Source organism: Octopus bimaculoides, chromosome 22 (assembly GCF_046866305.1).
Source record: "Octopus bimaculoides isolate indiv1 chromosome 22, ASM4686630v1, whole genome shotgun sequence".
In the NCBI taxonomy this organism is placed as follows: Eukaryota; Metazoa; Mollusca; class Cephalopoda; order Octopoda; family Octopodidae; genus Octopus; species Octopus bimaculoides.
The window spans coordinates 36,096,012-36,122,141 of record NC_142949.1 but is presented as its reverse complement, the minus strand read 5'-3'; the positions used below and the strand labels follow the sequence as shown (position 1 = coordinate 36,122,141).

The following is a 26,130-nucleotide window of genomic DNA, read 5'->3' as shown; positions in this document are numbered from 1 at the left end:
TGGATCTGGGTTCAGTCCCACTGCGTAGCACCTTGGGCAAGTGTCTTCTACTATAGCCTCAGGCCGACCAAAGCCTTGTAAGTGGATTTGATAGATGGAAACTGAAAGAAGTTCGTCGCATATATATATGTATGAGCGAGGTCATTGCCAGTGCCGCTGGACTGGCTCCTGTGCAGGTGGCACGTAAAAAACACCACTTGAGCAAGGCAGTTGCCAGTACCACCTGACTGGCCCGCGTGCCAGTGGCACATAAAAGCACCCACTACACCCTCAGAGTGGTTGACGTTAGGAAGGGCATCCAGCTGTAGAAACCCTTCCAGATCAGATTGGAGCCTGGTGCAGCCATCTGGTTCGCCAGACCTCATCGTCTGTGTCTTTCAATACATCTCAATGCTTCCGAAGCAAATTTTGTTTGTTGACTTACAACCTAAGTTGAATTTAATGTACAAAAAAAAAAAATATTTCAATATAAGCAGATACTTACCAGAAGTTGTCACTGGATTTCTGAAAGTTGCTGGAGGCAAACACTCCGTTTCCAATGCGTCTGATTCAATTGGATTCAGGATGTGTACAGAGAAGACGTGACCATTCAGTAGAACTGAACATCTCACATTTTTGGCGCCTGTCATCATAAGAAATTCTTACATGTATTCCTCCATACAACATTTTAAAACAACACACACAGTGCTACATTAAACTATTATTCACACAGTTGGGAAAATAGAGCTCCTGGCCCTAGATTTCATTAAAAACTAAATATATAAAGCAAACCTCCCATTTGTTCTGGGAAGCAGGTTCATCTCTGCTGCAAGCTTTGACTAATGTACTATCTCCCTCCCACTCCTGCTTTTACACTTACAATGAACTTTGACCTCTAGATATACCAAACCTGTACCCACCCTCTGATATATTAATATTTGACATTGCTAAAACAGATGGGATGGCCACAGCTGGAAAGCCTTTCATCACAGACTTGCTAGATGAAGGTTGAAATCAGGGTTGATATAGCAGTAAACAACAACAACAACAACCAATATTACAAATAAGAAATACAAAAACAACTGAAGTAAGTTACCTGTTAAAAAGTTCTCGGTTGTGACTCGTATTTGGGAACCATCACAAGGAAACATTGTGTAACATTTGCTGGTTAGTTTTATAAGGTTGTCGTCCAGCTTGTAACCTGAAAACTGTAAAAGTGAACGCTACAACAAACTACTGTAAAACAAGTGTCACCAATCATATTACAGGTGATATAAGAAATATGTAATTTTGCCATTTCAGGTAATGTTATCCGAGTATAATAATTGGCATCTGTGTCAATGGCACGTAAAAAGCACCTGTCCCACTCTTGGAGTGGTTGGCGTTAGAAAGGTAAACCTTGGTGGAATTTGAACTCAGAATGTAGCAACCGGTGAAATACTGCTAAGCATTTTGCCCAGTATGCTAATGATTCTGTCAGCTCCCCACCTTAATGATGATAATATTAAAATTCACTTTAATCAGGCAAATTTTTTCACTGATCAAACAAAACAGGCAGCACTGGATTAACCATTAAACAAATAAAGCACATGCTTAGGACATCAAGGGGAAGGAGAGGGGTAGTAGAGAAATGGTAAATGGTTTACAGCACAAAAGAAATCACTTTAAACTTGCTAAAATAATATTCGGGATGCCTTTATCTCTACTAACTATAGATGCAGATGTGTTACCTAAGATTAATTTTGAGGATCTGATCAAAGATTTTGCAATTCAAAAAAGTAGGTGGAAACTTTTCAAATGTAAATCAAGTGGAAGTATGCAAAAATAAACATTATTTTCCCTCTTATTGTTTTGTTTCGTTTTGAAAAATAAAAATTTATTTTATGGTTTGTTATTGTTTATATTTTGAATTATATAATCTTTTATGGGGGGCACCAAAATCTTAGGGCCTCGATGGGTCTTAATCCCACTCTGAACCAACAAAATACACAAAGAGCTATACGGACAAAGCAGATGAACAGAGTAATTCGCTTAGAAGAGACAGCGAGAGATAGACCGGTGGCAAGACGCCTTGTATAAAGAGATACTTACGGGTAATTCAGGTCTGTCAGCGTCCTGTTCTATCTGGCTGGCATGCATATCGTAGAGACTGTCATCATACATTGACTTGAAACGACCGATTCTGGGAGTTTTGATGCTACAACGAGACATGATCCGTTTCTCTTTGTCAGGTGATTTATCTTGCTGAAACAAAGGAGCCAGGCATATAGACAACAGGCTTTAGCAGCACATACAAACATAATAGTCACATGTGTTATATATGCGTGTGTGTGTGTGTAGATATATCATTATCATCGTCATTTAACGTCCGTTTTCCATGCTGGCATGGGTTGGATGGTTTGACTGAGGAGTAGCAAGCCAGTAGGCTGCACCAGGCTCCAATCTGATCTGGCAAGATTTCTACAGCTGGATGCCCTTCCTAACACCAACCACTCAGTGTAGTGGGTGCTTTTTACATGCCACTGGCATCGACCACATTTGGATGGTGCCTTTTACGTGCCACCAGCACGGGGAGCCAGTCAGTTTGCACTGACATCGGCCACGACAACAATTTCACTTGACTCAACAGGTCCTCTCAAGCACAGCATGTTGCCCGATGATTGAAGGGAGCTCTTAAATGGGCCAGTTGTGCGACACTGGTATCAGCCACAGCTGCAATCTCACTTTGCTTGCTGAGTCTTCTCAATCACCACATATCTTCAAAGGTCTCGATCTCTCATCATTGCTTCTGTAAGGCCCAATGTTTGAAGGTCGTGCTTCACCACCTCATCTCATGTCTTCCTGGGTTTACCTCTTCCACAGGTTCCTTCCACTGTTAGGGTGTGACACTTCACACAGCTGTCTTCGTCCATGTTCAGCCATAGAAAATCTGCCTGAACTCATTTCATCTGACCCATGCAAGCATAGAAAAGCAGATGTCAAAATGATGACAGACATATTCATTTACTTGAAGAGATAAAATTCTTACTCTTGGTGGAGATTTTCGTTTCTTCTTTTCTTTATCAAAATCGTCGACCTTCAGAAGATGTTCTTCCTTCTTGGAAGCCTTGAGAGAATGGGGCCTTGTAAACTGATCTTCATCGAATATGGATTTAGACTGCTCAGAATTTACATTGGAAACTACTAATACAGAAAAATTAGAAAAGCAGAAGCCAACTGTAACCCCTTCAGCATTTAATCTGGCCATATGTGGCCCAAATATTCTATTTGTTTTATGTACAAACTAGCCAGATCCTGCCTCTCACATCTAACCTACAATGTCATTTGGAAAATATACAATCACGTCATCAAAATCTCATCACTACAAAATGATAAATGATTAGGTGAAAACAATGTTAATTAATAAACATTACATTTGACAGAATAATGTGAATGCTAAAGGGTTAATGAACAATTAAGGAATAAATTACAGTTCGATATAGTGATAGTGATGATCATAGAGTGATGATGGAGTGATGATGATTAAGGAGTGGTGATGATAATGGAGTGAGGATGGGGTGATAATCATGATGATGGTATGATGATGACAATGGGGTGGTGATGATGATGATAATGGGATGATGATGATGGGAGTGGTGATGATGATGATGATGATCTGTCTATCACCCCATCCCACCTCTCATCATCCTTCTCACTCACGTCTCCTTCCTTTCATTGCCTCTGACTATGCCACAAGCTCAACTCTCACCCTCCCTCTCACTAATCAATTCCGAAATGCTCCAAATGTTCCAAAGAGTGAATCCTGGAGAATTCTCACCTTCCCTAAGTTTATCATTGCCAGCATCAGCATCAGCATCAACATCAACATCAACATCAACATCAACATCAACATCAACATCAGAGATGTAAAAGCTCAAAAAAAAGCCTGCATTGATCTCACCAATCTTAAGAAACTCTCACGGCCATAATCACATTCTAGCAAACGAAGCATCAAAATGGAAAAGATACAAAATTTTAATTGTAATACTTACGTTCTTTCTTTTTAAGCACTTTTTTATCGTCAAGTGAGTGTCTGTTCTCTATTCTATCAACCTTAAAATACTCACTCACAACTGTTTGTTGTTCCAGCAGCCTCAGTGCTTTCTCTTCTCTTAGTTGCTCCAGCTCCTTTTTGTCTTCTTCTAAGGACCATTCCTTGATTTCATCAGCAACATAAAACATGAAGTTCCTGTAAACAGCAGAGTTCAACTAAAATAATAGCTTTTAGTGAATTCCCCACCTCCGCCCTACACACACACACACATTTTTTCTGTTCCTGTATCTCAGAGTTTCTCAACTATTTTTTATCTACAGACCCCTTTAATTACTATTCTAGTGGACCCCCTTAGCCATTCAATGTTTAAAAACTAGTTTTGTAGAAGCTTCTTTCAAAATTCCTATTTTGTTTTCCACACATTAATTTGTTGTAGGTCAAACTATTTAAAATTAGCCTTGCGTTGATCTCTTCCAACTTTTCAGAGAAACAAACAAAATAAAGAGGGGGGGAGAGAACGTATATATGGTTGCTTGACTTGCAAGAAATAATAGTCAAATCTTGTTTAAATTGCATCCATCTTAAATATGGAGAAACAAGGCACATTAACCCTTTAGAATTTAAACGGCCATATCCAGCCAAAATATTCTCCCCATCTTATGTTGAAACTGACCATATCCAGTCTATCACACCTACTCTACAATATTAACCTAAAATTAAACAATCATATCTTTAAAGTCTTAAAACTATGAAATAATGTATGATGAATTCAAAGCAATGTAAATAATAAGTAAGTATAACATTTGACAGAGTAATCTGAAAGCTAAACGGTGAAATAATGCAACCTTTGATACACTTTTACCCCAACCACCAAAGATAATGTTAGAATTGTCAAAATTGAACCATGTTTGATTATAGATTTACTTGATTAGGGTTGAGCTGGAGTTAAAATGGAAGAAGTGAAATGAGGAAATGTTAGACCCACCTAAATCCAATATTGGAATATAACTGGACATGCCACGTCTGTAAATTGAACAATTCTGTGTTGTAAGGGTTGTCCAAAATTAAATACAGGCTGTCTTCTCTGATATGATAATATTTAGTGTAGTGGGGCTGGAAGTACATAGCTTCAAACAGAACCTGAAAGTAAAGCAGACAGATTGATTAAATGTTTAATCCTTTAGCATTTAAACTGGCCATAGCTGGCTCAACAGCAACAACAAAAACAATATCCTTTTCTACTCTAGTCACGAGGTCAAAAATTTCTGGAGTTAGGGGGGGTGGGCAATTGATTAGATCGACCCCAGTACACAACTGGTACTTAATTTATCGAACCTGAAAGAATGAAAGGCAAAGTCGAGCTTGGCGGAATTTGAACTCAGGACCTAAATACAGACGAAATACCACTAAGCATTTCTCCCAACTCCCCCACCCCCCGCCTTACAACAAAAATAATATTACCTGATGAAATACGCTGGAGCTTAAGTGTTCCAGATAGTTCCATTTTTCTAAATTCCTCTGCCGACTTGCCTTTATCTTCTCCATCAAATTCTTGCAGATGCGTTCAATATCAGGACTAACGTTTTTACTGCCGAACCAATCCAAACTTCGTTCGTCAACTGAAATGAGAACAATCAACCATAAACACACACATACACGCAAACACACAATCCAGTACAATCTGTTGCATGACTGGATTGTTAGTTATTAAGCTGGTAACCCTACTAAGCCTGCTTAATAAGGAGGCTGGTTTTCGTTGGACACCCTGCAGGACAGAAAAGCAGAAAAAGAAATATCTAGAAATCAGTCAATGGTTTATGCATGCCATATAATGCCCCATAGCTTATCTATTTTTTTGTATTTTCAGCAAAATTTTACGAATTTGTGTTCTACACATGGGAATTCATATGACTGTGCAAAAACCAAAACAAAGAGACATATGTCCAGAGACATATGTCCTCTGTATCAAATGTGATGCAGGGGACAGACAAAAGGTTGAATCAAAACAATGTGAATAAATAAGTATTACATACCAAAGTAATCTGAATGTTAAAAGGTTAATTGAAGAACCTGGGTGAATGAGTTTGTCATAGAATGGAAAGTAACTCCCTCTGGTGGTGACCTACCTGACGAGTGACGTCTGTACAATGTGGGTTTCTCATTGGTTACCAAGGAAGCTGCTAGGGCAGAGTCAAGTGATATGGTCGAAGATGTATTTTGCACTATTAGTGAAGACAGTAAAGACGTTTATATTAATTTCACAGCTTAAGAAGGACATAGTAAAAAAAATGCAGATGTTGTAGAAATTTTTGAATAATTTTCCTGGCAAATTGCTTCAACAATTTCTATACAACCAGCCTTATCCCTTTATCATACTTTAACACTTGGCATTAAGCCACTTCCCTCAATATTACACCCCCTCCCTCACAGCTGAGGTGGGGGTCTTGTCTTGTGAGTTTCCTGGTGATCTCACTGGTGCCAGTACCATGTAAAAAGCCCTCGCTATACTTTGTGAATGACAGATGAGCATAAGAGAGAGGGTAAAAGAGAGACATACACAGCTTATTACTGAACTCAACTCCTTCGTATTCAGGGAAGACAGTTTGTTCCAACAGGAATATCGGGTGGTCCCATGCATTGTTATTAGTGGGAGCATATGGCTGGAGCAGGCCTTCCTTGTCCACATGTGGTAGTTGTAATGTCTGAAAGACACTTTGTTGTAAGACAAAATTCACCACTGAAAAGAGAAAAGAAAATGAAATCAAACATTAGAAAAAAAAATTTCTTTTTAAAAGGAAGGAAAACTACAAAACAAAAGCAAATATTGAAGGAAAACTTGTACCTGTGTGAGTGGTCTAAAAGATAATAATAATCCTTTCTATTAAAGGCACAAGGCTTGAAATTTTCGGGGAGGGGACCAGTCGATTACATTGACCCCAGTGTTTCACTGGTACTTTACTTTATTGACCAGCTCACTGCCTTCACATAATAATAATAGTTTCAAATTTTGGCAAAAGACTAGCAAGTTCAGGTGAGGAAAGTAAGTCGATTGCATCAACCCCAGTATTCAACTGGTACTTATTTTATCGATTCTGAAAAGATGAAAGGTAAAGTCAACCTCGGCAGAATTTGAACTCAGAATGTGAAGACAGACAAAATGCTGCTGAGCATTTTTGCCCAGCATGCTACTGATTCTGCCAACTCACCACTTTTAATAATAATAATTATTACTCATGGAACCTCTAGAAAACTGATAGAATCCCAGGCTTCTGAGGAAAGTTCACCTGCAAAATGTTCATCAAGAACAACAGGTGTGCTTCTTTTACAAATTATAAGATAAAAATAAAACTTACAATTAAAAGGGAAAGCTTCATTTAGAAAGACTAAAATCAAAGAACTCACTTTTATAAGAAACACCATCTTTTGAGCAGAAGTGAAGAAATTCACGAGCTTCTGCCTCCACAATATGCCTCAGTGCTGTATCTGGAAAATTTTCGATTCTACAGAAACAAAACTTATCCAGCATTTTGTCTACAACAGTACTTGGTACAAAATCATGGAAAGGTTTCAAGTGATGGAAAAGTTTGCTGCTTTCATCCTTATAACTGATCAGTCTCAATGGTTCTTCCTTGGGAACTTCTTTCTCTTCCAACTTATCATCAATCACCTATAACCAATCAATTTATAAGAATTGGATAAGATATGACGGCTCGGCCATCTCTCCCCAGTTCTTATATTAATCATTAAAATCCAAAAATACAACATGAGGGATAACGGTAACAACAGATCAATAGTTTATTCTAGGTTGGTGTAGAGCCGTTTCATTCCTGGGTGAACAGGCATGCTGCTGGGATACCAAAGAAGCTTCGACCACATGTCGGGGGTCGAGTTGAGAGAGCCTGGAAGAACGTCTTGTCACGACGGCTGCTGGATGGATAAGAGGCCAAACGCTATTTCTTTCTCTCCACCTGTTGCATTGCGCATGCGTGCTCGGGTACTTCCGCTGACGGCTAGTCCCTTGCACATGCACAATGGCACTTCCCAAGATGGCGGCCAATGGCGGCCACATGCGCCACTACAAATTAATTAATAAATCAAAAAACCAGAGTCTAACATTCCATGCTAACTATTTTAAACAAAATTACAATTCAATGGCATTCTTTAATGTTCTGCTATCACAAACATCGAAATCTCTGCCAGTTCACCAACAAGTTTCATTCTCCCTATGTACCTACTTATATATCTACCTACCTGCTTATTTATCTATCTATCTATCTCTGTCTTCTGACTTGTCTACCTGAATATCTCTCTTTCTACCTGAATATCTGATACCTATATTTTTCTTTCTGTACCACACTACCACTGCACTATCCTATCCTCTTACTTCTCTATTAACCTGTGTATTGATTGCTGGAACTTCTGAGTTCCACACACACAGGTAAAAAAAAATGGTGATTACAGCTGGAACACTTATGATCATAGATCATAGTCTACTCAGACAGAGCAGACTCAGGGCTAAAGATTAGTTCCAAATTTTAGCACAAGGCCAGCAATTTCAGACAAGGGAGCAAGCTGATTACATTGACTCCAGTATTCACCTGGTATTTAATCTGTCAACCCTCAAAAGGATGATAGAAAAAAATCGACCCCAATGGAATTTGAACCCAGAACGTAATGAGAGACAAATGCCATTAAGCATTTTGCCCAGCATGCTAACAGTTCTGCCAGTTCGCCACCTCAGCAATAATAATAATATTGGTTTCAAATTATGGCACAAGGCCAGCAATTTCAAAGGAGGGGGTAAAGTCGATTACGTCAACCCCAGTATTCAACTGGTACTTATTTATCGACCCCCCCCCCAAAAGGAACATAAAGATGGACGAAATGCATTTTGCCCTGCGTCTTAACGATTCTGCAAGCCTGCTGCCTTTCCAGGGTTAAATAATAAAAACAACAAGAAAAACACTTGAACAAATATATAGCTAACAACTTTGGCATGTGCACCTAAACACGTGAACGTCCACAGAGGTGGACTTTGGAGAAGACAACTCACCTCAGAGCAGTTGTCATCCAAAATAAGCTTCTGAAGTACCATAGACAAATGCTTTGCCAAATCTTGGTTCAAACCATCAATTGTAGGAGGCGGTTGGTACTCTCGGGGAGGCAGTGTATGTCTCTCTATTGCAACCACCTAATAAATAATACATTTTATTTATATATATATATATATAAAGAGAGAGAGAGAGAGAGAGAGAGGAAATTACATGGAAAATATATATATATATACACACACACATTCATATATATATATATTTACGAATAAAAGCGTAACTTATTGATTGCAGTATTAAGATGACTCAGTCACTCCTCTCGGCTTTGTGCCACTGACCACAAACTAGTGTCTAAATTCAGAAAACAAGAATTGGCAGTCACTGAAATAGAAAAATAATTAAAATTTAAAGCTAAAGATATATATATACATTTAGATTTAAATTTTAATAATAATATTTATAAGCTTTAAGCTTATGAATGCATCACAACCATATGTGCGCGACTTGGTGATCTCATATCAAGATAAATAGTGCATGATCTTGCAGGTGGGATCCAGTTAGAATTTTCTTCAGGTTGAGTAGCTCACCCGACTCAAATGGTCCCTGAATAAGGGTTGTTTAAGGATGATGAACAAACCAACCATGTTTCCAAAGGTAAATTATCCAAACCCCAAAGAATTCCTCTCGACACATGGCTATAGTGCTCCCCCACTACTGCTTGTGCTCATGATCAGAGATGCACATATTGTCAGCCACTAAGGGACATGCTCAACTGGTTAAGGTCAAACAACTGAAAAGCAAATCTGTGGTATTGAACAGGAGCAGTGGAGGTGCATCATAGCCATATGTTGTGAGGGATTTTGGGGGCTTGAATAAATATCATAACAAAAGCAAAGCTTGAAGGAAGTATTAGCCATTCTTCATACATTCTTCAGGTAAGCAGTTAGGAAATAACAGTTTCTACCCAAAAATCATGTTACACAGTGTAATCCTTAAGCAACCACGCATTTGAAACTGGAAAGTTATACTCATTGCAACAGATTGTCCAGTAAGAAAGGAGACAGCAACAAACCTGTTCGATCATGGCATGCAAAACGAGGGGAATGGTGACACACTCCATGGGAATGGTATCCATCAAGTCATCATAGTAACGCATGTCCAGAGTGTCAAGCATTCGGGGCTCAATTAAAGGATATTGTGGTGGGGGTGGCATGATGCACAAATCTAATAAAATAGAAAATATAGAAAATGTAAGCAAACAAGTAAAACAATTGCAAAAACAAAAAAGGAAACAAATGGTAAAGAATATTTTAGGGTGTTCTCTAAAATCTCTTCTCTTCCATTTGTCTAGGAATTGGAAGAAGAAAAATAATAGATTTTTACCGAAGAAGAAGGCCTCCTTCTTGTCTGAGTTTGTCAGTTGTTTTACATTCATAATTGATTTCAATAGTTTTACTTTGGGAATGGCAGCAGAGTTTTGAGGTTTGTCTTGCAGCCACAAGTTCTGGGTTCAGTCCCATCACATGATGCCTCAGGCAAGTGTCACCCACTATAGCTGAGGCCCAACCAAAGCCTTGTGAGTGAATTTGATAGATGGAAACTGAAAGAAGCCCATCATAGGTATACAAGTATGCATGTATGTATGTAGGTATACACATACAAACACACCTGTGTGTATGAATATCTGTGTATATCTGTGTGTGAGAGAGAGAGAGAGAAAGAAAGAGAGAGCTTGTTAGTTAACCTGTCAGAGACTCATCTTGCTACTAAACAATGATGATGATATAGATAGATAGATAGATAGTTAGATAGATAGATAGATAGATAGATAGGTAGGTAGATAGATAGGTACGTAGATAGATAGGTAGGTAGATAGATAGGTAGAAATCCACTCACAAGATTTTGGTTGGCCTGAGCTATATCAGAAGACACTTGCCCAAGGTGTGACAAAGTGGGACTGAACCTGGATCCATGTGATTGGGAAGCAAACTTCTTCCTACATAGCCCCACCTGCACCTAAACTGCATGAGTTCCCATGCCAGGAATCGAACCCTAGTTGCCTGGGTGAAAGCCAAGAATCCTATTTTTTCTTTTTTTTAATAATTAAAAAATAAACATAACATAAAAAACCCGTGTGTGTATATGTGTGTGTGTAAATACTCACTGCTTGAGAATGGGATGATTCTAGGAGGTATGGTACCAATGGTCGGAACTGCGATTATTTTTGTGTTCCTTATGAAATTCCGATACATGCGCTGTTTTTCAACAATGCCATAAAGTGTGAAGGCAAACTTCTCATAGAGTTTGGCACCCTGGAAAAGGTAAAAATAAAGACATGGATGCGAGGTGATGCACTAATACAGCGTGAGGGGCAGAACAATGTAAGGGGAGGGGCAGCGTGATGAGGTGAGGTGTGGTGGGGAGGGGAGGGGAGGAGCAGTGTGGCGGGAGGAAAGGCCTGGTGGGGTGACAGGGTGGGGTGGCGCAATGGGGAGGGGCAGCATGATGGGGAGGGGTGGAATGATGGGGAGGGACAACATGAGGGAAGGTATGGTGTGAGGTGAGGCACAGTGTGAGGTGGGGTACAGAGTGAGATGGCACAGGGTGAGGTGAGGCACAGGGTGAAGTGAAATGCAGTGTGATGAGGTGTGAGGTGAGGCACTTTGTCCCTGAGCAAGTCACTTTATTTCACATTTAATTCACTAAATTTAGTCCACTCAGCTGGCAAAAATGAGTTGTACCTGTAATTTCAAAGGGCCAACTTTGTCACATTCTTTGCCACGCTGAATCTCCCAGAGAACTACATTAACGGTACACATGTCTATGGAGTGCTCAGCCACTTGCACATTAATTTCATGAGTAGAGGCTGTTCTGTTGGTCAGATCAACCAGAACCCTCATTGTCGTAACTGATGGAGTGCCATTTCAACCTACCAAACGACAATTCTGCAGGTGAAAAGAAGGAAGAAAGTTCACAAGAAAAGAAAATCTTACATCATTTTCTAAATTGGATTCCTTGTCGTCCAGAAAGTCTGTGACGTAAATGTTACGCGTTTGTGATGTTGCAGATTGCTCATTTAGGTATACCATGGTCCACTTCCAGAAATAATCCATTGCTTTCTTTAAGCGTTCAGTCTCAGCGGCCGCAGCTTCTTCTTGAGCTGAAATGTTTAAATATTTATCACAAAGATATTTATCATATATATACATGAGGGTGTGCTGAACAGTTCCTGGCTTTGAGTAAAAGAAAATACAGCAGGATCGGTTAATTATGATTTGTGGGACAGAGAAGTTGGTGGTTTTTAGATAGGCTTTTGTGCCATGATTTATTCAACCCTTCAGCACACAGATTACTCTGTCAAATGAAATATTTATTTATTCACATTGCTTTGACTCAATCATGCAATCTGGGACACCACAGTCTGTGACTATTTTGCTCACCACCACATCCTGGATACTGTTGTAAATGGGGGGGGGGTCACTACTTCTGTAGCCAAATGGAACAAAACCCTGATGTATCAGGACCTGTCAGTGAACTATGTCTTCCAGCCTGTGGCGCTTGAGATGTTTGGAGGGGCTGGACCACTAACAGTGAAGTTCTTGTCCTCATTGGCTGCTGGTCTTACTGAGATGTTAGGTGATGCCTGTCAGGGTGCCTGGCCTTTCCAATGCCTTACCATTACTCATAGTAATGCCATGAGCACGTTGGCTCGCTTCAGTAGGTTCCAATGAACTGTGTCATATGCAACTGATTGAAGCACTTGGTGTAACACTGATGTCTTTTCTCTTTCTCTGTTTTGTTTTCTTTCATAAAATATATTTCTTTTCACTGAATTATTGCAAATTGTAACAATTGTTTTGTACCTCCCGACACAGTAGTAAGCCCGTCAGATGTCGCCGATAGAAAAACAGCAGAGTGTTGTTAAAAAAAAAAATCATGCATTATCTCAAAGCTTTGAGACTTCAATGATATGATTATTTATTTTTAGAATGACATTGTAGAGTAGGTATAAGAGGTAGGATCTGGCTTGTTTCAACATAAAACGGTTAGACTATTTGGTGTCTGGTGTGGTTAGTTAACTGCAGAAGGGTTAATCTTAGCATACATAAGCATTACCTGATACAAAAATGTTAGGGGAAGAATATGAAAGGATATTTTTATATATAAGATGTGACATAATATACATATGGGCCAAGAACAAATGTAAAAAAACCTCAAAAGTAGGTCGTTACAGTAATTTGTATTTACCAATTAATCTTGAGTCTTTAGGTATGAGGTTGTCCTTGTTTATCACCTCAATGGCCAAACCAGTATAATGGGTAGAACCAAACTTCACAACAACATCAATCAGGATATCAATATCAGCTAAAAGTATTGGTAAACTGGGTTCATAGAATCCGCTAATAACAGCATAATAGTTAGGACCAAATTCTGGCTCATCATCTGTGTAGAGAAACAAAGAATTTGTATAATTAGTCAGAAAATTTTGTGATTAAATAACTAAATGGCAGGATTGGTAGAACACCAGACAAAATAATGGAATTAATTGGTAGAATAGAATTGGTAGAGCAGAGGAGAAAAATGATTCTTCCAGTTGTTAATTGAATCATTTTGTCCACTTTTCTGTTGATTTTTAATTTATTCAATGGAACATACAAGTAAGGCATAATCCTGGCCCCCAGCTGGGAGGGGCAATATCTCTCAATAAGGTTGACGGTTTGTGATAACTCGGCCATCTCGTGCCAACTTGAAACAAATGGGCATAAAATTAATGAGAAAGCTGCTGCTGTTGCTGATGATAAAGCCACTACCAACATGGCCACCACCAATGAATGATGTTTGACAGAGAAAATTTGGTGTCAATTAATTAAGCAATATGATTTTTATAAGAAAATCACCCATAGTTCCCGGCAATCTTCTTCCCCAAATCACCATTTTAGTAGCAGCAAAAAAAAAGAAAACTGAATTTTTTTTTAAAAAGTCAAGAAGACAGTAATTTACCGATATATTTGTAGTCATAGATTTCTTCAGAACGTTTCTTTAGGTGTGTTCCTTCTTTGATGCTGCCTTCTTCAACTGGTTTAGCAGCAGCCGTTTTCTTCCCAGCAGCCTTGGCCCCTTTACCAGTTTTAACCTTTTTGAGGTCGACACTCTGCAAGGATGCTTTACGCTGTACAACACGAAACAGTTTGGGAAAAAAGTGAACACTCGTGCAGTGCAAGAACAGCGTGGAGGTGTGTATATGGTGGTGGTGGTGGGGTTACAAGTAAGTGTGCAAGTGCATGTGCATAAATGTGCAAATGTGCATGTCTGCATGGACATAAGCATGCATGTATATATTATCAACCCCGGAAGGATAAAAGGCAGAGTCAACCTCGACAGAATTTGAACTCAGATCGTGAAGACAGACGTAATGCTACTCAGCATTTTGTCTACTGTACTAACAGTTCTGCCAGCTCACCATCTTAATAATTATAATAATAATTCTTCCTTCTAATTTTGGTACAAGGCTAATCAATTTTAGAGGGGGTGAAGTGGATTGCATTGACCCCCAGTACATGCCTGGTACTATGCCTTATTAACCCTGAAAGGATGTAAGGCAAAGTCAGCCTCAACGACAACTGAATGAAGAACATTAAGCCAAAAGAAATACTGCTAGGAATTTTGTCCAGCAGGCTAACGAGACCAGAAATATTGGGACAAGGCACAATCAAAATGACTCGACCCCAGTATTTTATTGGTATTTATTTTCTTGGAACTAAAAGAATAAAGGACCAAGTCAGCTACAGCAGAGTTCAAACACACACGGAGGGAGAGCAGGGTGCGTATGTGTGTATGTGTACAAGCTTGTGCATGTTAGTTACATATAAGGTAAACAGGATACGTCAATGTTTGAGAATGGACGGAAGCTCATAGGGATAATAAACAACAACAATGTTAATCCTTTTTCTGAATAATTAGATTCTTAAAGCACATACATAAAGTTATAAATGTTTGCTTGCTTTGCTTTGCTTTGCTTCATGTTCTTGCTTGATGGGGTTGGGGTCCCAGAGATGTCATCATGCAGGGAACTGACCAGGTCCACAAGTGCTCTCCATCGCTAGCAGTCCCATGCCAGCCCCGCTGCAACCTCCAAGGTGATGTCAAGCCTCTGGAGATCTTCCCCAGTCACATCCAGCCATCTGGTGTGAGGCCTACTTCAAGGCTTCTTGCAGCCCACAGCTGCTGCATCAAAAGAGAGTAAAACCCTGGTAGGTTGACCTAGTGGGAGATGGAAGACAATGTCTGCACCGGCACATGCGATGGATAGCTATGAGGTGGGAGGCTGCAGGCTGATGCATGCACATATAGTTCTTTGTTGGAAACATGATGGTCCCATCTGATGCTCTTGATGGTTCTCAGGGCTCTGCTATTGAAGCTGTCGATCCTCTTTTCCAGGGTCTTCGAGAGGGACCACATTTCTGCTCCACAGATAGCTTTTATTTATAGCTTTATGTGTGCCACAAGAATCCACCATTTCAAAAAAGAATTATTTTGCATTCTCTCAAAAGTTTAGAAAATTCTTATAACAACGATGATGATGATGATGATGAGGCAATAATGGAAACAATGCTGATGATAAAAGCAGTGATAAGTATTACAACAATAATGAAAATGATGATGATGATGAAAATGTAATGCTACCTACTTTTTCTACAGGTTTAGATTTGCATATGTCGTCAGATTTTAATGACAACAACTTAAACTTGATAAGTTTGGCCAAAAGCTCACTAGGAATTGGTTCCTTGCTATCCAGAAAGGCTTTACATGCCTCGCATACCTCAACATATTGAGGGGTATCTTTACTCCGACCTTTTGGATTGCCAAAAACGTTTACCTAGAAAATAAGATGTACAACCTCGACAGAATTTGAACTCAGATCGTGAAGACAGACGTAATGCTACTCAGCATTTTGTCTACTGTACTAACAGTTCTGCCAGCTCACCATCTTAATAATTATAATAATAATTCTTCCTTCTAATTTTGGTACAAGGCTAATCAATTTTAGAGGGGGTGAAGTGGATTGCATTGACCCCCAGTACATGCCTGGTACTATGCCTTATTAACCCTGAAAGGATGTAAGGCAAAGTCAGCCTCAACGACAACTGAATGAAGAACATTAAGCCAAAAGAAATACTGCTAGGAATTTTGTCCAGCAGGCTAACGAGACCAGAAATATTGGGACAAGGCACAATCAAAATGACTCGACCCCAGTATTTTATTGGTATTTATTTTCTTGGAACTAAAAGAATAAAGGACCAAGTCAGCTACAGCAGAGTTCAAACACACACGGAGGGAGAGCAGGGTGCGTATGTGTGTATGTGTACAAGCTTGTGCATGTTAGTTACATATAAGGTAAACAGGATACGTCAATGTTTGAGAATGGACGGAAGCTCATAGGGATAATAAACAACAACAATGTTAATCCTTTTTCTGAATAATTAGATTCTTAAAGCACATACATAAAGTTATAAATGTTTGCTTGCTTTGCTTTGCTTTGCTTCATGTTCTTGCTTGATGGGGTTGGGGTCCCAGAGATGTCATCATGCAGGGAACTGACCAGGTCCACAAGTGCTCTCCATCGCTAGCAGTCCCATGCCAGCCCCGCTGCAACCTCCAAGGTGATGTCAAGCCTCTGGAGATCTTCCCCAGTCACATCCAGCCATCTGGTGTGAGGCCTACTTCAAGGCTTCTTGCAGCCCACAGCTGCTGCATCAAAAGAGAGTAAAACCCTGGTAGGTTGACCTAGTGGGAGATGGAAGACAATGTCTGCACCGGCACATGCGATGGATAGCTATGAGGTGGGAGGCTGCAGGCTGATGCATGCACATATAGTTCTTTGTTGGAAACATGATGGTCCCATCTGATGCTCTTGATGGTTCTCAGGGCTCTGCTATTGAAGCTGTCGATCCTCTTTTCCAGGGTCTTCGAGAGGGACCACATTTCTGCTCCACAGATAGCTTTTATTTATAGCTTTATGTGTGCCACAAGAATCCACCATTTCAAAAAAGAATTATTTTGCATTCTCTCAAAAGTTTAGAAAATTCTTATAACAACGATGATGATGATGATGATGAGGCAATAATGGAAACAATGCTGATGATAAAAGCAGTGATAAGTATTACAACAATAATGAAAATGATGATGATGATGAAAATGTAATGCTACCTACTTTTTCTACAGGTTTAGATTTGCATATGTCGTCAGATTTTAATGACAACAACTTAAACTTGATAAGTTTGGCCAAAAGCTCACTAGGAATTGGTTCCTTGCTATCCAGAAAGGCTTTACATGCCTCGCATACCTCAACATATTGAGGGGTATCTTTACTCCGACCTTTTGGATTGCCAAAAACGTTTACCTAGAAAATAAGATGTACAATATAACATATATGTGTGATTCCCCTATTGGTCACAGCTATTAGAAGGGAGATAATCATGTATTCACAATATTTGGTGGGATTTTGATAGTAACTTTGAAGTTTCACTCGATGACTTATTCAGACAGTTTGAATAGGCCATGTGATGAAACTCCAAAGTCACAGTCATTAAAATTATTTAAAACATCATGTTCAATAATAGTAGTGAGTCTTTTAGTCAGTTACTATATCTGGGTTTTTTTTAGTGTGTGTGTGTGTGTGTGTGTGTCCTTGTCTGACAGAGAGAGAGAGAGAGAGAGAGAGAGAAAAGATTGAGTGTAGTGCCATCATGAGGCATTAACACACTACTGGAGGATTATCTGGGAACCTCATGGGTGAAGGGTCCCAATTTTTATCTATGTATGCTGTGGCTTACTATCAATAAATAAATAAAGCCCAGTTCATTGATTTGCCCTGGGGCCTATAATGCTAAGATGACCCTGCCTGAGAGAGAGAGAGACTGAGAAGGAAGAGAGAGAGAGAGAGAGAGAGAAAGAGGGATTGCAAAGGTCAAAGAGACACTGACCTCCTTGTACAGACTTTGTTGTGTGATGATACCAAAACGTCTCCGAGATCCACTGTTGATTGCCGAAGTCAAGTTGTTGACATTGATGACATCCTCTGGTTTGTTCTCGACAATCAAGGCAATAAACACTTTCCAGCCTGGCTGTAAGAAATAATAATAATAATAATAATAATAATAATAATAATAATAGTAATAATAATAATAATAATAATAATGATAATGATAATAATGATGATGATGATGATGATAATGATAATAGTAATAATAATAATAATAATAATAGTAATAATAATAATAATAATAATAATAATAGTAATAATAATAATAATAATAATAATAGTAATAATAATAATGATAATAATAATAATAATAATAATAATAATAATAATAATAATAGTAATAATAATAATAATAATAATAGTAATAATAATAATAATGATAATGATAATGATAATAATAATAATGATAATAATAATAATAATAATAATGATAATGATAATGATAATAATAATGATAATGATAATGATAATAATAATAATAATAATAATAATAATAATGATGATGATGATGATAATAATAATGATAATGATAATGATAATAATAATAATAATAATGATAATGATAATGATAATAATAATAATAATGATAATGATAATAATAATGATAATGATAATGATAATAATAATAATGATAATGATAATGATAATAATAATAATAATAATAATAATGATAATGATAATGATAATAATAATAATAATAATAATAATAATGATAATAATAATGATAATGATAATAATAATAATAATAATGATAATGATAATAATAATAATAATGATAATGATAATGATAATAATAATAATAATAATAATGATAATGATAATGATAATAATAATAATAATAATAATAATAATGATAATGATAATAATAATAATAATAATAATAATGATGATGATGATTTTGGCACAAGGCCAGCAATTTCTGGGAGGTGGGCAAGTTGATTACATCAGCCCCAGTGTTCAACTGGTATTTATTTCATTCACCTCAAAAGGACAAAAAGCAAAGTTGACCTCAGTGGAATTTGAACTCAGAACGTAAAGAGGGACAAACTGCCACGAAGCATGCTAACAATTCTGCCAGCTCACCACCCTAAGAATATTGATGAAAATGGCTTCAAATTTTACATATACAGACATCTCATTTTAACGGCCTCAGATTCAACACGGAGGCCAACATCAAGTGCCTGGACAAGGTAGTGTTACCCTGGGCGAAGAAGGTGGCTGCTGGAAGTCCTGGTGTCTGGCAACAGGACTCTGCACAATGCCACACAAGCAGGAGAACCCAGTCATGGCTGTCTGACTATTTCTGTGACCACATCACCCCTAACTCCCCAGACTGCAACCCCTTCAATTATGTGTGGGGCACAGTTGAGCGAGAAACCAACAAAACTCCTTGTAACACCAAAGATGAACTGGAGGCAAGGATTATGGCAGCATTCACCAACAAGGAGACCATCCAGAAGAGTTGCAGGAGATTCCGAAGTCGTCTGGAGGCCGTGGTTGAAGCCAATGACGATTTCATTGAATAAATTTACTCTTTAGTATTTCAAGATATTTTTATGCAATTTTGGTAAATATATCTGTTAAAATGAGATGTCAGTGTTATTTTCATTTTTGCGTAGTTTAGACAATTTATTCACCGCACCCTGTATGTGTGTCTGTCTATATATATATATATGCTACTTACGTATTTTTCACTTGTTGATGATGTCCTGTACTTGGTGTATTTTATATATATCGTCAGTGTATCATATATCCAAAAAAGAAATATACTCTAGGCATAGAGCAGTAATGTATTTATAAGGAGTTAAGCTATTGACTGGGCAATAGTTTGACTACTTAGATACCCACCCACCTCACTTTGTTGCCTCATAACTTCCAGAAAAATGGATACTTTTTGACAAAGTTTTTAATAAATACCGCTTAGATGCTGTGGATTGAGAGTATAATAGAGATTTATGGGAAATAATTTTTTCGAGGGGGTGGGGAGAGGAGTTTCGAATCAAGAAGACCATATAAGTTGGAATGTCTCCGTTTTGACAGAGATTTCCCCAATTTTTTTTTCACCACAGTGCTTGAAACGATTGCAGGGTGGGCAAAATAAGTTTTCAAAATTTTTTAATACTCCCCTCCCTCTTCACCATCCCACTCCGGACCGGTTTTGGCCAATTTTTTTTTTTTTTCTTGCACTTAAAAATCATGAAAAGAGCCTTTTCGGGGATCTTTCTGCTTTGACGGGCACCACTTGTTTTCTTAACGAAACACTTTCAAACTTGGGACACTGGTAGAATGTGTCATATAAAACAACATTTTCTCTTAGCCTTCTTAACAAAAATTTGTACATTGCAAGTTATTTCATGTTAAAGTTAACTAAAAAGTATGCAATTAAAATTAATTATCTTTTACATACCTCTTTTTCTTAATCACTGTGGGTAAATACTAGCAATGAAAATATTCACAATTTTTTCCCCCTTTTTTCTTACCGAAAAGGCTCATGGTTTTGAAGAGAAAAAATAATTGGCCAAAATCGGGGGTAGAGAGTAGTAAAAAAAATTTTTTTAACTCTTTTTCATGAAACGATACCCTCGCCTCCAAGTCGTCATTTTGAGGGCAGCGATTTAAAATAATGGGGGGGAAAACCCCGTCAAAACGAAGAAATTCCAACTTATGTGGCCTTCCTCATCCGAAACTCCGTTTTTTTCGAAATTCCTCTCCCCACCCCCTCGGAAAAAAATTTTCTCACAAATTTCTTTCGAATTCCAATTTATTTCGTTTGAAAGGTGTTTGTATAAAATTTCATTGAAAGATAACCATTTTCCTGAAAGTTATGAAGGACAAAAGTTGGATCGCGTGAATTTTCCGAAACTCCTCTTCCCACACTCTCGGAAACATTCTTTCCCATAAATTCACACATATTCTCAATCTACAGCATTTAAGCAGTATTTGTTGAAACTTTCGTTAAAAAGTATCCATTTTTCTGGAAGTTATGAGGCAACAAAGTCGGACAGGTATTCATCTGTAGTTATGCCGAAAAATATGTTGTGGGAGGGAAACCGTTTTGTGACGAAAACAGAATGGAAAATAACTTTTAAAAGTTCTTCCAAGTTTTTATGAAAACTGTCAACAAGAAAAAAGAAAGGTGTTGAAAAACTTGTTTAATCTTGTTTTCAGCACTATATATATATATATATATATATATATATATATATATATAGCAGAAGAAATAGAGCTAAGTTGATAAGTGTCAACGGACTAAACTCCCGACCCTTGAGCCACATTGTTGCTTCTGCTAAATATTAATGAAAATATACATATACTCATATTTTGAGTTCTATTCTTCCTGTTTGCATTACCAATATGTAAAACAAATGGAACAGGAGACGGACAGTTGAACGACGTGAAAGGTTCGGAAGTAACAATTCAAAGGGTGATAGACCAAATGTAAACACACAAAAATTAAGAAGTTGTGCACAATAAATTGTAAGCTGAAAAAAAAGGGCGGGGGGTAAAAGAAATAAGCAGACGTTTCGGGTGAACCCTTTATCGAATAGTAAGAAAAGAAGCAAGAAAAATATATAAAACTGCGCGTGTGTAAGAATTTATATTTCTCAAAGAATATAAAGGATACACAGAACGAGGGAAAAATAACCAAAACAGGATAAACATACCTCATGCAGCTGTTCCCTAGCAAGACCGTGTTCCCATTTCGCCGTAGCGTGTCCATTAGTATACTTCCCTAATTTCTTAGACATTGTGTCACACCCTGACGTTGGTGAAGTAGTAAAGTTCCGTCTATCAAGTCATGGTCACACAACGCTACCGTTACTAGGAAACGGGTACGCTATAATTAGTGTCACGCAACCAACTATGGAACGTCAAAAGTACAATAAATAATTTCTGCATAACGGCATAACTTCAGATACGTGCCTCTTCTTGATACTTTTTTTTTTTTTCATAACTTTCTGAAAAATGCATATTTTTTAAGGAAATTTTCCAGAGATACATTTCAGATAGTGTAGATAAGGGTTATATTGGAACTTATTGTGAGAGGGGAGAGGAGTTTCGGATAATTCACACACCTCGATGTTTCCTCATAACTTTCTGAAACGTTTCGGACTGTGTTGTTAAGGATTATGTCGGAATTCGATGTGAAAAAAATGACAAGCGATGGTAGAAGATGGGGGACAAACACACACATACACACGACGGATTTCAACACAGTTCCCGTCTGCCAAATTCACTCACACTTGGTCGGCCGGGTCTGTAGTAGAAGAGATACTTGCCCAATGTGTCGCAAAGTGGGACTGAACCAGAAACCACATGATTGCAAAACGAAATTCTTAACCACAGGGCCATGCCGGTGTTTTTTGTTTGGCATTATTTATTTATTTATTCAGATAGTGTGTCGTTAAGAAAATTTGGCTGTTATTTCTAGTGTGTTAAGTGGCTGCTTATTTACTGATAAATTTACTCGGGCAGGGGAGATTTTAGTTTCAACGATGTAGAAATCATGGTGCACCACTGATATTATGCGAAGTGCTTTCCATTCTGAAGGTTGAACTCCCAAAAGCTGACAAGCTTCAAAAATCAATTTTAAAAAAATAAAAAGGCGAAGGAGTGGCTGTGTGGTAAGATGTTTGCTTCTAGCTACATGGTTCCGGGTTTAGTCCCACTGCGTGGCACCTTGAGTAGATGTCCTCTGCTATAACTCTAGGCTGACCAAAGCCCTGTGAGTCGATTTGGTAAACGGAAACTAAAAGAAACCCGTCGTATATGTGTGTGTGTGTTTATCTCCTAACATCGCTTAACCGGTGCTGGTTTGTTTACGTCTCTTTAACTTAGTGGTTCAGGGAAAAGAAGTTGATGGATAAGTACCAGGCTTTAAAAGAAATGGTAAATTTTTTGAGTGACTCGAAATATTTTTTCCGTTTAGGGTGATGCCCCAGCATGGCCGCACACTAACGACTGCAACAACAAAAGAAAATAATTTTTAAAAGCTTACCAAGGGAGATAACTCTTATATTACTTCTTCGAACATGGCGGCTGCGGTATTGAGAAACCTCGTCCGAGTCAGTATTTTTTCCAATTACTCGATAATCAGACATTCTTGTCCACGTTTATTCTCTAGTAATGCACGAACATCGTTTGCCGTTGTTTACGAAGAGAACGGAGATCCTAAAAAAGTACTGAAAAGTAAGGAGCATCCATTGCCCTCTAAAATCAAGGACAACGATGTTTTGGTGAAAATGTTGATGTCACCTATTAACCCATCGGATATCAATATGATCGAAGGAACGTACATGATAAAGCCACCACTTCCTGCTATCGCTGGAAATGAAGGTGTCGGTGAGGTTTTGGAAACCGGTAATAACGTGAAAAAGTTCAAACCTGGAGACTGGATCCTCCCTCTGAAAACAGCTTCTGGTACATGGCAAACACATGCAGTCTACGGTGAATCCGAAGTACAGAAGATCCCGAACGACATCCCGCCCTTAGTAGCAGCTACTATCGCTGTTAATCCTTGTACTGCTTACAGAATGATGAAAGATTTCGTCAATCTTGAACCTGGTGACGTGATTATTCAAAATGGTGCTAACAGTGGTGTTGGTCAGGCTGTTATTCAGTTGGCCTCTGCGTGGGGGCTTCGGACCGTCAACATAGTTCGAGCGAGACCTGACATCGATGTACTAACAACCGACCTGAAATCACTAGGTGCTACCCATGTTGTCACTGAGGAATTCTGTCGTACCCCTGATATGAAAGCTTTGATGAAGGATCTCGGCAAAGCACCGAAATTGGGCTTTAACTGCGTTGGCGGAAAAGCGGCCACCGAACTTCTTCGAAACCTTGCCCCTAACGGTTACATGGTTACCTATGGCGGTATGTCTAAACAACCGGTTACTGTTCCTACTGGTGTGTTTATTTTTAAATCCTTAAAGCTGGTTGGTTTTTGGATGAGCCAGTGGAATATTGACAATTTCAACACACCCCAAAAAACCGAAATGCTGCTAGATCTTTGTCATCTGGCACGCCAGTCTAAACTATTAGCGCCAATTTCTGAACTGGTTCCTATCACATCCTTTGATAAAGCAATTGCTGAGGCTCTCAAGGGATTTAGTAAGAAACAAATTCTTGTTATGGATAAAACTTTATTGTGATCTAAATAGCTTAATGGAAGGACCAATATATTTTTAAGACTTGCGTAAAACTTTTCTATTAATTAAAACACTGAAAGCTGTAACAATTATCTCATGCAATTAATGTAATAGGTAAAGCTTTAAACATATTTTAAATATATTATTCATATATAAATATCTTTGCACAATATATATTTGTGAAAATATTGTATATTTGTGGTTTTTATTTCGAATTGTAACGAGTGTTGTAGACTAGGTTCCCAGTAAGCTTACAGACTTTTGCATTCTTTGTTTAATCTAATAATTCTTCAAAAATATGTAGCCTAAGGAAGTTACATATGTGCAGAGATTGAGGTGCAACCTTTTCCCTTCAATTATTATGGTCATTAGTCAATCCAGGCTCAGACCCCATCATGCAGTGACTCAGTAAGCAGAAAACCTAGTGATGCACGCACATCGTTTGCTGTCGTTTATGAACAGCTCAGATATCCTAAAAGGGTGTTGGAAGGTAAGGAGCATAATTTTTTCCTCTAGAATCAAGGACGACGATGTTTTGGTGAGAACGTTCATGCCACCTATAAAGTTGGCAGACATCAATATGGCTGAGGAAACATACATGATAAAACCACCATCCCTTGAATACTCTTGCAAAAGCAAAAACTAACTGCCTTCAGATTTTCTTCAATGAAAAGAGAGTTGCACCAGGTTCCAGTCCTGTTTTAGCTTGGCTCCTACAGCTCGATTCCTGCCGCTACTAATGCCAACCATTTTACAGAGTGTACTGGGTGTCTTCTATGTGTTACCAGCACCGGTGCCTTTTACATGTCCTCAGCACTGGTCATGACCACTTCACTTAGCCTGACATGTCTTCTCAAGCACAGCCAATTGCCAGATATATATATATATATATATATATATATATATATATATCATCATAAATATACAGGGATTAGCATTGAGTTGCTTCTCCAACATACTGAAAATTTAGAAATAGCAGTCAAAGAACTACTGATTCTAAACTACAAATTTTTCTCTAAATGGATGGCGCCATCCATTTAGAGAAAAATTTGTAGTTTAGAATCAGTAGTTCTTTGACTGCTATTTCTAAATTTTCAGTATGTTGGAGAAGCAACTCAATGCTAATCCCTGTATATTTATGATGATAAATGGTTTTACCGATAAAGGTTTTTTCATACTGAACTACTTGGCAAAATTGTTAATTATTAATTCTATTATTAATTGACGATTCCCTGCCCTTATTCTTGTGTGTGTGTGTGTGTGTGTGTGTGTGTGTGTATATATATATATATATATATATTATAAAAGAGTGTTGTCATAGTTTGTAAAGGCGCCTGACTCAGTGGTTATCAGGCTCACAATCATGAGGCAGTGAGTTCAATTCCCAAACTGGGCTGTGTTGTGTTCTTGAGCAAGACACTTCATTTCACATTGCTCCAGTCCACTCAGCTGTAGAAATGAGTTGTGACGTCACTGTATCAGCCTTTGCCTTTCCCTTGGATAACATCAGTGGCATGGAGAGGGGAGGATGGTATGCATGGGTGACTGCTAGTCTTCTATAAACAACCTTATCCAGACTTGTGCCTGGGAGAGGAACTCTCTACATGCATCCCATGGTTGTTCATGACTGAAAGGGATCTTCTAGTTTGGTTCTTAAATTAGCTAATAATTTGATTTGATATTAAATAGGATTTTTACATTAAAAACTAAAATTTAAAGGAGCAATTAATCCTAATTTTAAAAAACTGTAGTGTGCTGTTCTAAACAGTGGAGTTGTCAGCTCCATAAGGAGAACATGGGATCAAACAACACCAGCCGTATCTGTAGAGCTATTTCAACTTTTGATATGAATGATAAAAGTCAAGCAATTAA

The 26,130-nt window shown here is 38.2% G+C and overlaps 2 protein-coding genes across 2 annotated transcripts in view; one reads left to right on the top strand and one right to left on the bottom strand.

Annotated features, from left to right (window-relative positions):
• LOC106867864 (sperm-associated antigen 17) overlaps positions 1-22,253 on the bottom strand; it is a 38,620-nt gene extending 16,367 nt beyond the window's left edge. Inside the window, exons 1-19 of the mRNA XM_052975729.2 lie at positions 21,772-22,253; positions 18,048-18,188; positions 17,276-17,464; positions 14,065-14,215; positions 13,312-13,506; positions 12,057-12,223; positions 11,228-11,375; positions 10,136-10,287; positions 9,066-9,203; positions 7,415-7,679; positions 6,570-6,749; positions 6,139-6,234; positions 5,474-5,631; positions 4,998-5,152; positions 4,011-4,207; positions 3,008-3,162; positions 2,071-2,223; positions 1,076-1,187; positions 485-622 (exon numbers count right to left, since the gene is read on the bottom strand). Coding sequence (XP_052831689.1) covers positions 485-622; positions 1,076-1,187; positions 2,071-2,223; positions 3,008-3,162; positions 4,011-4,207; positions 4,998-5,152; positions 5,474-5,631; positions 6,139-6,234; positions 6,570-6,749; positions 7,415-7,679; positions 9,066-9,203; positions 10,136-10,287; positions 11,228-11,375; positions 12,057-12,223; positions 13,312-13,506; positions 14,065-14,215; positions 17,276-17,464; positions 18,048-18,188; positions 21,772-21,855 — 2,974 coding nt within the window. The 5' untranslated portion in view covers positions 21,856-22,253. The remainder of the gene's footprint in view (positions 1-484; positions 623-1,075; positions 1,188-2,070; positions 2,224-3,007; positions 3,163-4,010; positions 4,208-4,997; positions 5,153-5,473; positions 5,632-6,138; positions 6,235-6,569; positions 6,750-7,414; positions 7,680-9,065; positions 9,204-10,135; positions 10,288-11,227; positions 11,376-12,056; positions 12,224-13,311; positions 13,507-14,064; positions 14,216-17,275; positions 17,465-18,047; positions 18,189-21,771) is intronic.
• Positions 22,254-22,728: 475 nt separating this feature from the next.
• On the top strand, positions 22,729-24,446 carry LOC106867746 (enoyl-[acyl-carrier-protein] reductase, mitochondrial). The gene has a single exon (XM_014912712.3). The coding sequence runs from the start codon at positions 23,140-23,142 to the stop codon at positions 24,259-24,261; it is 1,122 nt and encodes a 373-aa protein (XP_014768198.1). The 5' UTR covers positions 22,729-23,139; the 3' UTR covers positions 24,262-24,446.
• The last annotated feature ends 1,684 nt before the right edge of the window (positions 24,447-26,130 follow it).

Bases quoted from the DNA above. Each gene is read 5' to 3' on its own strand.
- LOC106867746 (XM_014912712.3), top strand. From the start codon at position 23,140: ATGGCGGCTGCGGTATTGAGAAACCTCGTCCGAGTCAGTATTTTTTCC.